Here is an 18,234-nt window from a genome sequence, read left to right as displayed (position 1 = left end):
TTTTATCACTGATCTAGCTCAGTTCTTCAGACTATGAGGCAAGTGGTTAGTGCAAAAAAACACCTCTTGAGAGCCCACATCACTGTTTAAGGAATTATAGATGAGCTGCTCAAGTGACAGCAACATCGCAGAAGACATGATGATAAGGAAGCTGAACAAGAGACAGCAAATATAAAAGCACAAGAAATAATACAGGAGGTTTTACACAATGCAGAGAATACAGAAAGATTTTTTAAATTAGTATTTTCAAGATGTGAGTTTTTCCTTGAAACTTTCACTATAAACTTCTATTTGAGAGATACTATGAAAGATTTATGGATGAAATTAATTTGAGACCTCCTTTTTTGAGACAAGTAATGTAGTCTGTCCCTTAGCATTACTATTATACCCACACTTCCCAATTTATATGGAAAGTTTTTTAATGATAGGACAGATGATAGAGTCTTTACCCTAAAGGGGTTGCAATTCCATATGAATGCAGGAGATAACCTCTCATCTCACTGAGAAGATAAAGCTGTTTTTTGTTATCATCAGGTTTGTTTAAAGTTGTCATACCAAATTAAGTTACTAGAACTTAAGTTCCAGATGTGTAGATGTGTCTAAAACAGTAAGTTCCTATTATAGCTAAAACCATAACAGTCATCCTCACCGAAATGCTATTCTCAGATTATATAGTTCTAGATTTTTTTTTAGCACTTCTTAATTTTTAGTCATATTTTCTTATATCAAAATAAAGAGTTAAATATATTTATTAAAACGTAATTATAGAATCCTAAAAGTCCAGGTTGGAAGTGATCTTGAAAGATCATCTGGTCCAACCTAACATGGAAAAGGGAATGTAGATATTACCTATCACCCTGTCCAGATGTGTTCCATATATCACAATAAATTATGAGGGAAAAAAATAAAATGTTAATAACTGTAAACATCCTCAAAGTCAGTGATAATAATTTCCCTCTTCACAACCCTGATGTGACCAGATATGGAACTTCCAATAGAGAATCAAAAACATGATGAATATGGCTTTAGGGTGTAGGAACTTGGAAGAAAAAGAGCAGTTGAAGAAGAAGAAGTACTCACAGTCCAATACAACAAAGCAACTACTGCTACGCAAGAAAAATTAAGTTTAGAAATTAATAGGTAGGTTTGAAGGTTAATAAAAATGAGCAATGTACAACACCAAAGAAAAAGTCACACACAGTTCTGTATTAGATAACAAGCAATAATTTAATAGTTCCATAGATGAAGATGATGTGAATGTGGATTTAAGACTTTCCAAAGCATACTGATTTTTTTCATTAGCATACTCTATTTCACACAAAATTCTACATTGCAGACTCTCTATAAATAGAGTTCATCATCAGTTCATAGACCAAATATGATCTCATAATTTTATGTTTGTATTATAAAAAATGGGAATGGAGAAATAAAAATCAACAGTCAAGAATTACAACAACGAGTATAACCACAGTTTCAGAGCCAATATAGGCTGGCTCACCAACTGAAAAGCCAGAGAAGAGAACCTATTTTTAACCATAAAAGCAGATGATGCCTGAGACTGAGAATACAGGATTTCACACCAGCTCTTTTTACTCACTGACATGATCTATCATTCCAGCTACACTTTTGGTTTACAGAAATTTGCATAATTTTTTTTCTGTTTACAATGTTAATGAATGTTTGATATACTCCAGCCTGAGACTGAAAATTTTTATCATATTTAATAAAAAAATACATGCAATTACTTACCCTATTGGTCTTGAAACTACAAGCTCTACTTGTGGCTCAGGTTTGGATTCTAAAATGATATTATACACCTCCTCAAAGGTAGCTCCTTGTAGTATCCTTCCATTCCATTCTAATACTTCATCACCTGTAAGTCAAGTAATAACACCCTGCTTAGGAAGTTTGCTTGGACAGCACTTAAAATAACAATTTAAGCCATTCTACTGTCAGACTTTGGACTGTGAAACCTGTGTTATAGAACACGTTTGGAGGCCTTTGTGCAGAAAAATCCTGAGCATTAAAGGTTTCCTGCAGTTCAGCTTCAAATATGTAAAGTTCTGTGAAACAACAATATAATCAGTAAGACTCCTATTGAGTTAGATGCTCCTCTCAATTGCTTTGGCAGCTGTGGCTAAAATTCCAGAAAAACCACAGAAGTTCCAACATGCTCTTTAGAAAATTCCTATCTAAAGCATCATATCTCATCAATTTACTGTTTTGAAGATACATATATTTTTACAAGTTTAGTATTTAAGGTTCAGATCGTTCTTATGTTAATAGATAATATTTCTTGAACATCCTCCAGTCTAGCAATCTGTGGTTTGCATGTTGGAAAAGAAGCAGTTTCCAAGCCAAGGTGGTTCTGCTCATACATTTGTAATAGCATGATTTGCTCTAGACAAGATTTACACCACAAAATGACTGGGGAGGACATCAATGGAATATTATTTTGAGCATATAAATGAGAAAACATATTAAAATATTTTTTGAACAACATGAGAATATCTATTTCTCAAAAGCAACCATATACTAACAGTGTCAGGTTGAATTCAGCAGTATTTCATCACATCTATTTAATATAATTTCACATGTAATTAAACTTGCTCACTTGTTATCACCTTCAGAAAAGCAACTCAGCAGTATAGATCTATAGTAGATACATACCTGGTCTAAGATGCCCAACCGTATCAGCTAAGCTTCCTTTTTTAACTTTGGTGATAAACGCGCAGAGCCGACCTGATTCAGTCATCTTTCCTCCTACTACCTGTTTCAAATAGGAAGTATTTTCACAGTATGAAAATTACTTTAAATTATTTAAATGGTCAGGCAACAGAAAGAAGAATTCAGCTTTTTCCTTGGGTATTACATAGCCCAGGTAACACATATAAAACACCACAGAAGTTTGGCTATGAAAGGTTATTTTTGGAAATTTGAACAATTGAAAAACAATGGAAATAAAGAATCCTAAAGTTTTTAAATTTTAGCAAATACATGTATAGTATCTCATTGTATTATAAATTATTACCCAAAACAATGTGATGTATTGGTCATTAGATTGCTCACTTTACTATTCTTTTAACTGGAAAAAGATATATTAATATAACAGAACTCAGGAGGTTCACAAGAAGCAATGAAATTCCCTTTGGCTTGGAAAGTCAGATAAAAACATTTGTCACATGGAAAATTTCTCTACAGGGAACTTCAACAGGCTTGACCTTAATATTTATGTTAGAATCAGACTTTCATATCAGAATCAGTCATAACTGAATAATCTTCAAATTCTTAAGGTTTCTTAAACGTCTCCATACTGGGATTTAAAATTTGTAATACTAAAATCCAGTTTAGTTTACTTTCAATATGTAAATACTTGAAAATTCAGGTCAGGGATAACTATTGGAAATCACTCTTTCCAGATGTCAATTGAGATTAAAAAGTAGTTACTCTTGAATCTGAATCTCACTGAAGAGTTCATCTTCATAATACATGATTTCAGAAATTTTAACATAGATGTTTAAACAAAAAGTGCTTCCTACTGGCACTGTTAATCTTTTCTCCTGCATTTTCTGACAGTAAGACAAAAATAAACATATAAAACTTGATGTTCAATTGGCTTCTCCACTGACTTAAAATATAATTACTTTTTAATTAAATAAAAATTTTAGGTATTTCCAAAACATGTTCGTATATATAACACATAATAACACTGATTTAATCCTTACTCATAGGGTGTGACAGTAACCTAATCTGTATACATGGGGTGAAGTAAGAGTCATGCTAAATACAGCAAGCATATGGAATCAAAATAAATACATGTTTGTTTCTTTCACTGCTCATAGTTTGTTCTCATTCTTGGACTAGTATTTCTGGAACTGCAAATAATAATATCACACAAAATTGAGATCAATATATGAGCTAGAAATGATTCAAAATGTGTTTAAAGAGCACTGCATCATGAAAAAGAGGTTACATCATGAAAAAGAGGTGAACACATTAAAAAGAGTACATTATTTTGTGATAAAACAAAATATTACACAATTTTCCATTTAGTGATTTTAAAATGTGGCAAATCAAGCAATCAGAGGAGAGAAAAATTAAAAAATAGGAAGTTCCATTGGTATACTCTGATCTGGGTTGAAATGTTGTTAAATCACAGATGTTCCTCAGGTTTTCAAGAGATATAACTTATTTTTCACTTTTCTTCTCTTTCTTAGGAAATAGAAGTTATACCATGGTGCAATGCTCCATGCTGAAGAACACAGATGGGACTTGGCTTACCTAGCAAAGGTGCAATTAGTACTTTGCAAAGAAGACATCCTTGGAAAATTTGTGAAAACATGTCCAGTCTTTCAGAGAAATACAATTTTTAAATTCTGCCAAGCACTCTGCAAAATTTCTCTAGGTGAATGAATATGAAATGTCTATATTGTAATTCTGAGAATCATAAGGCATTATCAATATTGGTACGCATGCACTATCTAATATGAGACTGCTTTAATTATGAAAGTAGCTAGTTTAACTGAGACAGTTGTTAGTTTCAAAATTGTTCATCACCAACCTTCAATCCAAGCATTGCTCCTGAATCCCTAGGCACACTTCCATCTTTTAGTCGTTTATTTAACAAAATCCGACCAATGAGCCGATCTCCATCTTTGGATGGTTGCCAAGTTACTGGATGCTATCATATGGTGTTAATGGAAAATACAGTGAATAGTATTTTAATGAAAAATATTTTAGTAATACTTTTCATTTGCTGATATATTTTAAAAATCCTATGAAAGTATTATGATTACACTAATATTTCATGTAAAAAAATGACAGAAAACTGTGCTAGAAAATATTTATTCAGACATATTCATCAGAATGGATGTCTAATATTTAATAACATTATCTATTTTACTAAATCCAATTTGTAAATATCTAGAATCATCTTTCAATCTTGATTTGACAGATATAGACATATACATAATTATCTACACAGAATGAGAATCACATCTGAGTACTGAGAAAAACATTGCTAAAAGTCTAGTGTAAGAGTAATATTGGAAAAGAAGTTTAACTCAAACCAAAAGTTTGATATAAGAGAAGTCTTACTTTTCCACTACTTCAAACATCTCAATTCTTCTCCAAGACCAACAAATATTTTTTATGCTTTACTTTCTCTCAGTAGTAGTAGATTAAAATTTTAAAATATTATTAAAAGGTATATTCATTACTTCATTTTAATATTCTGTTTCTTTCTTGGAATAATTAATTCACATATGGAGCACAGTTACAGTGAGCATTATTATTCCCTTACTATATATGGGCACAGTTACACTTGTCTGTTGGCCTAATTAATGAACTGTTAAGATTTTCTTTTGTGTAATCATAGTACTTTTTCACAAAAAAATATTATTTCATGCTCTATTTCATGCAAAATTAGCAGGCACAGATAAATCTGCTCCCATTACAACTAATAACTCTAAAAAGATTTATCATAATCTCCACCAAACAGAAAGCAAAAATAAAAAATACCAAAGCAGATGGCAAAGCCTTTAATTCTGCACAGTACTGCACAAAAATTGCATGGCAACTAAACAAATGAACAACCATGACAGTGAAAGGGAAAAAAGAAAAACAACTTTTCTGTGCAGAGAGACCCAATTTTCTCCCTTTTTCACCTGGGGTTTAAACTATTAATTTAATTTCAGCCCCAGGAGTTTGGAAATGGTAAAGCAGATAAGCCAATTGGTAGAATCCTTATTGTTAATTACTTTATTCTTTGAGGTAATATCATGATATGCTAATTTGCAACCGTAAGAACAACATTCCTTTATGCCTCCCAATTTTTTTTTTTCTTAGGCTGCCAAACAGTAAAAGCTGCAAGCATGCAAAGACTTTTCATTTGTTTTTCTTTTCTGCACCTTAAGAAATGCTATATTGTCTCTAGAAACATCCTATCTTTTATTTTATGCACTATTTTAATGAGTGACAGAGAGCAAACAAAGACCAAATGAGCAGGTTAAAATGCAGGCTCGATAATCTCAGTACCTTCTCACTATGGCTATGTTCCTCATTTAGAGTTGTGCTACTACACGTATCTACCCCAGAGTCTTTTATCTGAGGCTCAGACCATTCCAAATCCTCTTCCAAAGAGTGGCCACCAAAGCACACCATTTTCTTTTGCCTCTCGGATAAGGCGTTAGAATCCGACAAAACTGCCTGCTCACTAGTTTTTCTTTTTCCCCTTTGACTGTCCCCTATAGATGTGGGATAAAAAAAGGATACAAAAAAGAAAACATGCAAAGGTGTAAATAAAACCAAGGAAATGTAAAATGATAAAGGAAACTACACGGTAAGGCTCCACATGTCTCACCAAAGACATTGGGGATGCCTCACTGCTATGCCAAGACGTATGGTCCAACCAGTTGTAATCCATGTCTCCTGTGAGAATCAGACAGACAAGATAGTGCAGTAAAGGAAAGGTGAAAGAAAGGACAAACAAAGATACAGTCAAATTGTAAAGACTTCTGATTTTCCTATCTGATGATAACCTCTGGCAGCAGGACTTGCAAGGGCTTCCAAGAAAAAGTTAAGGCTCCAACAACAGAGTACATGGAATATGAAAAACAGTCAGGAAGGAGATACATTTGTGTGTGTCTATGTGCGCATAAAATTATGTACAGTGCAAAGCATCATTGCACCAGATTTATTAACTGTCCCTATAAAATTATTTACAGTAATGTATGTGAAAAGGTAAATTGCATTTCTAACAGAATATCCAGAAGGGAAAGCATTTGAATACAGAATGTCTTAAGGAACTTATTTCTTTGCTTTTCTAACACAAATTAGTATTGATTCTAATCACATCAATAAAATACTTAAAACAATGGCACTCTGTATTCACTTTGCAGTAGACGATGTTTTCAGGAAGGTTAAACGAAAAACATGCTAGAAACTATGTAAGAATAAAAATCATATTCATTTTGCTTTGTCTACTGGTTAAATATAAGGATGAAATCTACTAAGTACAGGTACCCAAAAAATGGGAGTGTTTAGGGTTTTGACAAAGCATAGAAATATTTCATAAAGTCAGTATTTAACCTCCATGAGAGACACACAGTAGAAAGAAAAGTTTGAAAAACAGTTTAGGAAGAGATCTAAATTAATGCTCCTGTCCAAAGAATTGGAGAATGAGTCATGCATTTTAATAAAATATTCTCTTTTATGTAGGTACTTTAAACAGCAATTTATACCCACACGTTCTGCACTATTATGTTTCTCTCCTTTTTTTCCCTCACAGTTGTTACTACATGTCACATGAAAAATATTTTGTTACTGTGTGCAGGAAACAAATGTTTAGCTTTCTATCAAATTTGACCAAACTAAAGCAAAATAGGTCAGGGTTTTTTAACACAGATCTCAAAAAACTTTTTTCTATTTCTGTTACTTCAGATCCTGCTTTAACATTGTTCAGCCTATTCCTCCGGAACTACATCAGTAGGGTGTAACTAACTAGTAACTAATGTAACTAACAAGTCTTAGCAGTGTCTTAACACTTGTCTAGAAAACTTTACAGAGAGGATGTGAAGATAAAGACCCATAAAACTACAAGAGAATAATAGAGGCTTTAGTAAAGCAAAATATTCTCCTTGGAGAGGTATCACAAAATTAACTAGATTGGAAAAGCCCTTTGAGAACATCAAGTGCAAGTTTGTATATTATATATGTACGATGGGAAATACAATTTTTTTCACATGTTTCCTCCTAAAACAGACACCTGCATATGCTGTATGGAAAAATAATCAAGTGTTGTTTTCCTTTTAAAGAAGGTAATATTCAAAATACAAAGGCTTCGTTTTCAGAAAGATAATTTGAACTTAGTCCCTTACACATTGCAGAAATCTTGTAGCACATTAAATAGCCTTTTCTTTCATAAAAACAGTGATAAAATAATTTCATTAAATTATTTTTCAGGCCTAAATGCATTCACATTTTCTAAATAATAAATAGGCTGTAAAACCATTAATTATGTTTCTTGATTCTTGAAAGGAAGATAACATTTAAAAATGGGAAAGTCTTGCCAAAACTGCTTTGCCACGAATGTTAACATCTTGCCTGTATTACAGATAAAAGTGTGGTATCCTGCTAAAGGGGAGAGGAATACTCTTTTGAAAGCTAAAACATTGTACTAAACGTACTTCTGCAATGCAATTTCCAGTGCAACTTTTGCCTCCAGACATTGCTTCAAGGGGTACTGAGTGAAATCATCAGTGAGTTCATGAAGATCAAGCTCTTATTCATAAATATACATTTAGAGAGATTCAGAAGATAGCAAGATTTCCAGCCTTCATATCGCCTGTTTTACAAATTCCCTGGGGTCTTTAAGCATTGGTCCCAGGCTCAGCTGCTGGTGTAGCTGGTTTCTGCTCACTCCAAGTCCTCTCACCCATATATTACTGCATGGTGCATCCACAACTTTTATGTGTTCAAGATGAGATTCAGGTATTTTTGCAAAATTACTCTTCAACAAATCATAAGCCCTGGAACTAAAGCTGCACAAAGGAACATTCGCAAAATTGAGCCTGTTACCTTATAAAAGCAATCCCTCTTCTTGCTCAACCATTTTCCCTTCTTTTCAAACAAGATGTAGAAGGCTTTATTTTTATTTTAGTTGTGTCTCTCAGTAAATATTATATAATTGGCATTTGTAAAATGAAAATCAAATTAAAATACACACGTCCATAAAACACTGTTTTATCTGTGTAAAATACGTAGTTATTTTTCCAAGAATTATCATATAAATTAGAAATTCTAAAGCCATTGTAGATCTTCTAGATTTTGCCTTTAACACTTAAATGATCTAAATGACAGGCATAAATACTATGCAAGTTAGTCAAAAGATGGTTTTCTGGAAGCCCTGTAGTATATTAAATTTCTATGACAGACATGTATGGCTTAGTATACCTCCAACTTTTTGAAATGCAATTAATTGCCTGATAAAGTCACTGGACATAAATTTTTCAGTGCAAGTTCTGTAAATATTAAAATTTTGACTAGTAAGTGATTTTTGAAATCTTGTAAAATTAAAACTAATATATGTAAAGCACATAGATCTTTGCCTACAAGAAAAAGAATTAGAAACAAATAAAACAAAACAAAAAAGGTAAAGAAATAAAAGTTTAACCATGATCTTTTGTAACAAAGACACCACAGTTGTAACTCTGAGTGCCAGAGAATGCACTTGCTGCTCTCTTAGAAATGTCTCTTCCACAATAGAAAACACTTTGTTATTGAGAATATATAAACTTAGGATATGCAGCAGAAATTACTCAGGAAAAAAACATCACCTCATTGATAAATTACATAAGCGATAACATCAAGATCATAATTCATGGAAAAAGGACCTAACACATTACTAAGGAAGATACAATCCTAGTTTGTGCCATTATAACAATATTGAGATGCCTTGTGAGTTCAGGAGTGCAGCTGGGTATAGGAAAGGACATATGTGAGGTCTGCTCTTATTAAAGTCAATGAGTTCTATGTGGGTATGGAAAGTTCCCATGGACAAATCAGGCTGGGAGAAAAATCACATCAGTAACCCAGTCTTTCTGTAGGAATGGGGGTAAGCTGAAGTCTTTGTAACCTCCCTGGTATTCAGTGTGTTTTTCTTATTCTCTCTAGACAAAACCAAACAGGCAGAGGAAAAGATTTTTTTCTTCCACATTGGGAACCTCCAGTAATGGGAGCTTCCTGCAGCAATGAGAACTTTGAATGTCAGAGAACATTTTAAAATAATTTTGGTCCGTTTCTGTTTCCCTTATATTTTAATGTTTGATTATGTCATTTTTTGTTTCCTATAATGGCTTTCCCACACAGAAATATGATAATTGAGTATCTTTTATAAAGCACTAAGCAGTTTGTATCTAACATACAAGGTGCATGTCCACTCTTTTTCGAATGTTGCTGAAGTTCATGGTCAAGTCTAAAACCATTTATCTTCCAAACAAGCTAGATATAAAGCACTCAGCATAATTAGCTGTTCTTCTCATACAGAGTTATTTGGAGGCTCTAAGTGCCCCAAAATCTTCATATAGGATATAAGCATAACCCAGGCCCTTTCTTCCTAAAGCAAGACCTCTCTAAACTGTTTCCCTTAGTGAACTAAAAACATAATCTTGATTTGAACCGAATAAACCAAAAACTTGTTCTCAAATTCAAATCTCTCTGCCAAAAAGGGCAGGTCATATAACTTTAAATTCTTCAGGCTGAGGAGAATAGCTGACTGCATAGTGTACACTGAACACGTACTTCTGACTACTTGAGCCAATAATGGTACATATATGTCATTACAGTAATTTCACGACTATAAGGCACACCCTTTTGATGAAAATTTTCCCTCGAACCCAGAAGTGCGCCTTGTAGTCCGGTGCGCCTTCTCTGATGTACAAAGTTGCGAAATTTGCCAAACCAGAAGTGTGAGCTGTGAGCCGTGGGGGTAGCTGGAAGTGCCATGGCAGTCGGCTGGAGGCAGGTCCAGGGGCCCGTGGCACCCCCCTTCCTGGGTCCAGGCAGTCCCGGGGGCCCATGGCTGCCAGGTCCAGGGGGGCCCGGTGGCTCGCGGCACCGTCCCTGCCGGGTACAGGCAGGTCCAGGGGCCAATGGCTGCCGGGTTGAGGCCGGGCCTCGGCCAGCAACCGCACGGGGTGAGCTGGGGGCGGAGCCTCGCTGCAAAAAAAAAGTGCGCCTTATAGTCCAGTGCGCCTTATCTGATCTACAAAGTTGTGAATTTTGCCGACTCCCGGGGGGTGCGCCTGATAGTCCAGTGCTCCTTATGGTCGTGAAATTACTGTACTCAAAACTACAAACGTTTTAACCTTGCAACTAAGTGAATATTCCCCCCCAAGCTGATTTTCAGCATAAGGGTACAGTGAGCTGAACACATCCTGTGTGTCTGTATCCTTCTCCTAACTGCACAGTTCCCAGTGCAGCCCTGTACCAGAAGGGCTCTGGAGTGAAGTAAAACGTGAACTACAGTTATTGAAGAACTTCAATTTAAGCAAGCTACTTTCTGTTTGCAATACTATCCATCTAGACTGCCACACAGTGGGTGACTCCAAAGAGGAGCTACACAGCTAGAATTGCCTGGAAGTGATTATATGAGTGCTTAAACAATTGCTTTGTCAGCTCTGGACATTTCAGGGACATTCTAGCTTTTGGTGCAGGAACAAACATAAAGTTGCCTGTCACACAGCTGACTAAAGCACAGAAATATTTTCCAACACAGTCCCTGATGAAGTCTGAGCACTGATTACAAAAAGAAGCACCTTCCTTTAGGGCTTACAGTAGGCTTTGAAAATTCCTACCATGCATTTCAACATTTCTTGTTGGGAAATTATTCCTCTGGATTTAGCAATTTTCAATATGAAACAGCTTAGGAAAATGTCTGAAGGATCTGGTCCTACCAAAACAAAAAAAAGATAAGCTGTTCTTTCTGTAAAGGATATAAAATATATTTTAAATTTTAATATGTGAAATACAGAGAAATACAATAATTAGGAGAAAAACATATTAATCTTCATTAGTGAATAGTAGAGTGCTGCATTCCACAAGGCAGGTGAAAGAAAAGACTGAGGGAGGTGGGAGCAGGTAACAGTGCATACCCATGAGGCAAAAATAATGACATTGACAGCATACCAGTACTGAATAGAGATGTTGCTACCAAAGAAATGTCTCTGGACCCCATGGACCCACTGAGAACTTGAATTTTTTGTGTTCTTTTTAAGGGATACAGTTCAGAGGGAAATCTTACTAAAAGAAGACTCTGGTTTACCCTCAAAAACAGTGTAGCCTTACTTTCAACTTCTACAAGAACTGCTTAAAAGAAAATATACTACTCTTGATGTAAAGGTTTACCTAATGTAAAGGTGAAAGAGTTTCAGCATTTCTATTTCATTCTGGCTCTCTCTGAAACTGAGACTTAGGATCCCTATTAATAGAATATTTACTGGAAGTATTTTTTAAATTATTTTTTTGCTGGAAGGATTGAAATCGCAGGAAAGACTTTCTTCAAAATTACATTTTCTAAAATAAAATTATGTTTGGTCTGTTAGTCAAATATATTTTGATAAAAGTTTTTTCTTGGAATACATGGAAATAAAGTATATCAGTATGACAAATACACTGAGTCACAGCTCAATGCACAAGCTGGATGACCATATACACTTACAATTATGTCTCATATGACACCTGCAGTGTGACCCCATATGCCACGCCATGACTTCTATCACATGATCCAGAACACAAACTTAATCAACAAGAAAATGGAAAGGCACAGTTTAGTTATGGGGAACAGTCAGACATTTTATACTGTGGTCCCAGTCTACCACTGCCAGTTTGTTTCCTTATTAGGATTCAAACTTTTCAGATTTTCACGCCTTTGTTATGTATTCCCTGCTACTTTAATAAGATTGAGGGAAAACTAGAACTAATTGAGTAAAATGTCCTATGGGTTTCTCTCTTGCTTGATTATCTTTAAGATTTTATCTTAGGAAGATGTTTATTTCAAATGTTGACCCTACTTGTATCATTTTCACTTTTTCCCTTCTTCCTTCTGTTGTTACAAAATTGAGAGCTTATACCTGAAAAAATAAGTTCTTTCAGCAGAATACAAAGGAAAACACACACTGAAAAGTTTAAATAAGACAGTATTTTTGGATCATGTCTAGCAGCAAGTAATCAAAAGCAATTTACGACTCTTCCCTTATTATTTCTAAAATATGCCTTTTTTCCTTCTCTAGTCACATGCACAAAGACCACATACGTGTTCCTGGGCTGACCTCACACACCTTCCCTGATTGTCTGTCATAACCATCCTTCACCTTAGGGTTGCAACTGACAGCTTGGTCACAACTCTTCACCATCTCAGGCCTGGAACCAGTATCAGCAGTACCAGCTTGCCTGTGCCTGAACTCATATAAAGAGGAAACAGTGCAGGGGAGAATAATCCTGTTAAAGAATCTCATATCTGGCCCTTGTTTCAGCAGCTTACTGTTATGTAATACTGTGATAATGTTCTATCAACTAAACCCAGATACCCCATTTAGGTGTTCTCAATGAGCACAACCTTTTTCACAGACCAGTCTACTGAAGGTTTACAAGTTATTGGATATAATGCACAGGGGAATTAACTGGTATCTAGAAGGTGAGAAAAAATCCTGTATTTCCTGAATCACTGAAATCCTGAATCAGAAAAATGAGCCATCTTGGAAAACAACTGCTAAGGAAGAACAGAATCCAATGGTACTGTGATGTGCTGGAGTTGCTGTACAACTGGGAACCAAACCACACATGCACAAGAAATTCTGTCCTCAGACTTTGAAACCAGTCCAGGCAAATTCAACTGCTTTGCTGCCAACAGGAAGGCAACAGTAAAACCTGACAAGCCAGTTGGAAACAAGCCTCATAGTCTCCTGGAAGTGAAGACAGTTCATAATTGGATCGCTATGAAAATTTGTGAGAAACAGCTGCAAAGTTTAGGAAACAGGTTTGGGCTTTTGTGTGCTCTCTCAGTACCTATTTCCTTTAGACTTCTCATTACCATTTTATATACACTCACTGAAGAAGGCTTGGTTAAACTGAAGAAATAAGTAGCTTCAGGAAAACTCTATTTAGCATTAGTAGACATATTTGCTTATGCAATTCACTTCATGCTGGCTTACCCTATACTCAGTTTTCCACAGATATACATTCTTTCTACATCCTGAAGTTGTGACTGTGCCAAAATGAGTGTCAGAGTAGCTTCAACAAGGCTGCCTGGCACCTCCAAGTCTCAGGGCCATAGGATTTAATGCACATGAACTGAATCCGATTTTTGTTTGGACAGAAGTAAGCTCCTGCCTTTGAGAGGCAGTGCATAACCAGGCGCACTTTCATTCCTTTGAATAATGGGCATCTGTTGACAGGGAACCTATAACAATGTTTTCTACATGCATGGTTCCTTCTAATACTAATTAACAAAAGAAAAATAAACCAACAACCAAAAACAAACCAAAAAAAACCCCCTTATACTGTGTACTTACTTACTTTCAAGCTCTATTGCTTTGATGTCAACACTAATTATTACAGAAAATAACCCTAAGCTGCTTTGAATCAGTGTATCTTAATTAATAAGTACGCTCCAGATTTGAAAAATTAAGACAACAAGAGACCAAGAAAGACAGCAAAGGAATGGATTCTTCGTGAGGTAGGATATCAAATTCATAAATAAGGACATGGATTTAACATGCCAGTTGTACTCAGACAGAGCTATACTAATTTCATCAAGAGAGCTATCAACCATAAGTAAAGCTGAAACAGTGAACATGTCAGGAAGGAAAGTCTTCTTAGCTTAGGTTTAAAGAAACAGCAATATATTTATTCATAACAGTGTCCTATCTTTTATCCCCAATGTCATGTAGAGCTAATCCTAATGAGAGGAGACATTACTAATATAGAGATGGTTCCTTTCATAGGCACATCATTATCTAGAATCAATTTCCATCATCAGCCCAGCAGCCACCCACATATCATGACTGAGGATCACCCAGTTGTTTCATTGATCACATCTTTTTCCTCTCTCTCCACCACTTCCAGTTAAGATCACTGACATCTTGCTATCAAAAATTGATATTACCAATTTTTCATTTTGTGAGTTTCAGTATCATAACCAATATACAAATAATGTATCTGTTTATCTAATAGAAAAATTAATCATAAAAAAAATTAAAACATTAAAAAAAATTAAATTTTTGAAGTGAAACAGTCTTGTAAAAGAATCAAACCAATATCTAAGTTCCAGATACTTGCTGCCTTTTTCTGTTTAGTTATTAGGTCTTGTTTGGGACAAAAAGATATCCTCTACTTTTACTCTTGGACATGGCTGTTATCCTATAAGTACAGTTGAAGGGAAGGAGTAATGAAAAAAGGTCCACTTCATTATTTTTAAGCACAGTATTACTAATAGTTTCTTACCAACTCTCAGTGGGTACAGAAGAATACTCTAAATTCATTCTAAATGTCTTGATCACTGACGAGGAAATGTACATTTCAGAACAGAAATAAAAATAACCTTTAAAAAAATCCTCTGCATTACATACTTAAACAACTAGTATTTGAATAGTAAATCGTCATTTAGAAGTTAAGCTGATTTATTTTCTTGTCTGTAATCTCAGTTTACGTTATGGGCAAATTTTAAAATTCTACTTAACAATCAAGAAGGAGTACAACCACTGTGGCAAATGTCATCTTTTAAACTATGTGTAACAAAGAAACACAGCATTTCTTTACAGGTCATAGCAGGGCATTTTTTTTCTTTAAAACAGACCTATCAAATAACTTTCTGGTTGTCTAAACAAGTATAATTTTTAACCTATTACCCTCTCAAAATTAAACTGCAGAAGACACAACATACATTCACTATACTGTTAAAATTATTTTCTTTAGGAAGCAAGAGTTTAATACCAGCTGTAAGTCCAAAGTATCATCCATCCCTAGCAGCACACATACGATATCTAGAAGTACGCAGTGCATCTGCTGACTCAATTAGCTGTAGTGGAAGCAAAAAAAAAATACTCCTATAGGCTCTTTCATCACCGTGACACCGCAATAAAAGCCTTTGTAAATGAGTAATTGTATCATTAATTATTGATCTCCTCTTTATCAGTCATGATGAAGAAAGTAATTTGGTGTATGTAAAAACACCTATTGTTTTGAGTTTGGTTACATGTTATTTTTGTCAAACCACCTTCTTTGACGGAAATTAATCACCTCTTTAAAGAGGAACAGAAAACCTGAAAATGAAACTCTACCAGATCCCAAAGTGAAAATCATAATCAACTGTTTTATTTACTTTCATACCTTCTGTACATAGGTTTGACAGTGTGATACTGTATAATCAAATTAGTTCAGAGCAATGATCTGTTATACCTGAGTTACAGCTTAAAGAACAGATGTGCAGAAATAAAATACCAATGACGTTTTCCAAGACACTTTAGCACAACCAAGGCTATTTTGCTCATGTATACACGTTTATACATGCATGCAGGAAAATTACCATATACATTACATAAAGAAGAAGGTTAGGTTGCAAAATTAAATATTGAGAAGTAAGGGTGGTACAAGACTTAGTTTGCCAGGAAGCATTCCAGTAATTTCACGATTACAGGCCGCACTATAAGCCGCATCTCCAGGTGTTGGCATACATTTCGTTCTTTGTCCATACACAAGCCGCACCCAATTATGAGCCGCTCTGTCATTCGCAGCGAGGACCTGCGTGCAACAAAGTTACCAAATAGTAACAGAATCGCGGCATGGCAGGGTTTACTGGTTCCGCTTGGGCTGTGAGGGCTCAGGGCTGCCAACAGGGTCAGGTGGCCCACCTCGGCGCTGCTGCTTGGGACTGGCCGCCGCCGCTGGGCTCACTCGCCCTGGTCTGGCGCTGCGCGGCAGTGGCAGGGGGTCACAGAGCCTGTCGGCACCCGCGGTGGTGGTGGGAGGTCGGGATGGAGCCCGCTGGCACCCACAGCGGCGGCGGCAGGTGGGGACGGGAGCCCCCCACCTCCCCCTGAGCCGCGGGGCCAGCAGGAAGGAGCCCCCCGCTTTCCCCCGGCTGCGTTGCCTGAAGGAGGGAGCTCCCCCACCTCCCCCACCCCGTGCTGCGGCATGGAGCCCGGCTCCACCCACCGCGCAACAGAGTAACCAATTTGTAACAATCGCATAAAGCCGGGTTTTACTGGCAGGTGCTCGACTCCGCACCTCGGTTTGCACTTCCGGGGTTGGAAATGTCAGAAAATTATTCACATACTAGCTGCTCCTGAGTGTAAGCCGCATTTCCGTGGTGGGAGCACAATTTTAGTCAAAACGGTGCAGCTTGTAATTGTGAAATTACTGTAATTTTGTTCCTATACAAGTGTATTTATGCATAATATCTCATTATACTAAGGTAAAGTTCCCTGTCCCCACAATGAATGGATCTTCTGTGCCCAGAAAAAAAGGTGTACAGTAAATTCACGAATACAAGCCGCACTGATTATAAGCCGCATCTCTGGGTCTTGGCAAATATTTCGGTTTTTGTCCATAGATAAGCCGCACACGAATATAAGCCGCTTTGTCGTTCGCAGCGAGGACCCGCGTGCAATTAGTAACAGAACCACGGGAGGGCGGGGTTTACTGGCTGAGCTAAGGCTGTGCAGGCTCGGCCCGCTAGGGGCTGCTGACGGGGCCAGGTGGTCCAGCCCGGTGCTGCCGCTCGGGGCCGGCCGCCGCTGCCCCTGGGCTCGGTCACCCCGGGTCGGCGCTGCCCTGTGGTGGCAGGCAGGGACGGAGCTTCCCCTGCTCCTACGGCAGCGGCGGCGGGCAGGGACGGAGTTTCCCCGCTCCTGCCGCGGCGGCGGCGGGCGGGGACAAAGCACCCCGTCGGCTCCCCGAGCCGCGGCAGGGGTGGCGCGGGCTTCTCCCCCCCTCCCCGGGCCGCAGCAATGGCGGCGTGGGCTTCCCCCCCCCTCCCCGGGCCGCAGCAATGGCGGCGCGGGCTTCCCCCCCCCTCCCCGGGCCGCGGCAATGGCGGTGCCCCCCCCCCCCCCGTCTCTCCCCTGGGCTGTGGCAGAGGAGGAAAGAGAGTTCTCCCGCCTCTCTCCCCGCCCCCCGTGCTGCCTGCAGGGAGCCAGGCTCCACCCGCAGTGCAACAGAGTAGCGATTTGTAACAATCGCAAAATGCCGACTTTGCAGCTGCTCGGCTCAGCACTCTGGCAGGCACTTCTGAGGTTGTATTAGCCGCTCCTGATTATTAGCCGCATTTCCGGTTTAGGAGCAAAATCTTAGTCAAATTGGTGCGGCTTGTATTCGTGAAATTACTGTAACTTAAATAAGTAACTAGTCAGTATCATTGTCGCTTCAGCAGCGACCCCTTTCATTAGTTACTGAACAAAATCTAAATGCAGATCTAAATGCAATATTGTGTCCTGAGAGCTCTAATGTTGTGAGAATATTCTCCAGTAGTCAGGGTTAAATTCAAGAACAGTTATTTGTGGACTGTCTGCATAATGAAATTAAAGAGATGCTACAATAAACCTCTTAAAATGAGCTGCTGATATACAGATGTAACTTCAAACACTTTGAAATATTCCAAACAATTTTCAGTGCTAAACTTGAGAAATACAGGGCTTGATTTTTCTTTAATATTTTCTTGATTTTAGTTGTGCCTTTTTC

The 18,234-nt window shown here is 37.3% G+C and overlaps 1 protein-coding gene across 1 annotated transcript in view; it reads right to left on the bottom strand.

Annotated features, from left to right (window-relative positions):
* RIMS2 (regulating synaptic membrane exocytosis 2) overlaps nucleotides 1-18,234 on the bottom strand; it is a 387,858-nt gene that overhangs the window by 142,028 nt on the left and 227,596 nt on the right. Inside the window, exons 8-11 of the mRNA XM_033063078.1 lie at nucleotides 6,037-6,245; nucleotides 4,562-4,681; nucleotides 2,671-2,770; nucleotides 1,750-1,873 (exon numbers count right to left, since the gene is read on the bottom strand). Of these exons, the coding sequence (XP_032918969.1) occupies nucleotides 1,750-1,873; nucleotides 2,671-2,770; nucleotides 4,562-4,681; nucleotides 6,037-6,245 (553 nt within the window). The remainder of the gene's footprint in view (nucleotides 1-1,749; nucleotides 1,874-2,670; nucleotides 2,771-4,561; nucleotides 4,682-6,036; nucleotides 6,246-18,234) is intronic.

The sequence above is a fragment of the Catharus ustulatus genome, chromosome 1 (assembly GCF_009819885.2).
Source record: "Catharus ustulatus isolate bCatUst1 chromosome 1, bCatUst1.pri.v2, whole genome shotgun sequence".
Taxonomy (NCBI): Eukaryota; Metazoa; Chordata; class Aves; order Passeriformes; family Turdidae; genus Catharus; species Catharus ustulatus.
Note: the sequence above shows the minus strand (reverse complement) of the source record. Positions and strands in the feature narration are given on the sequence as shown.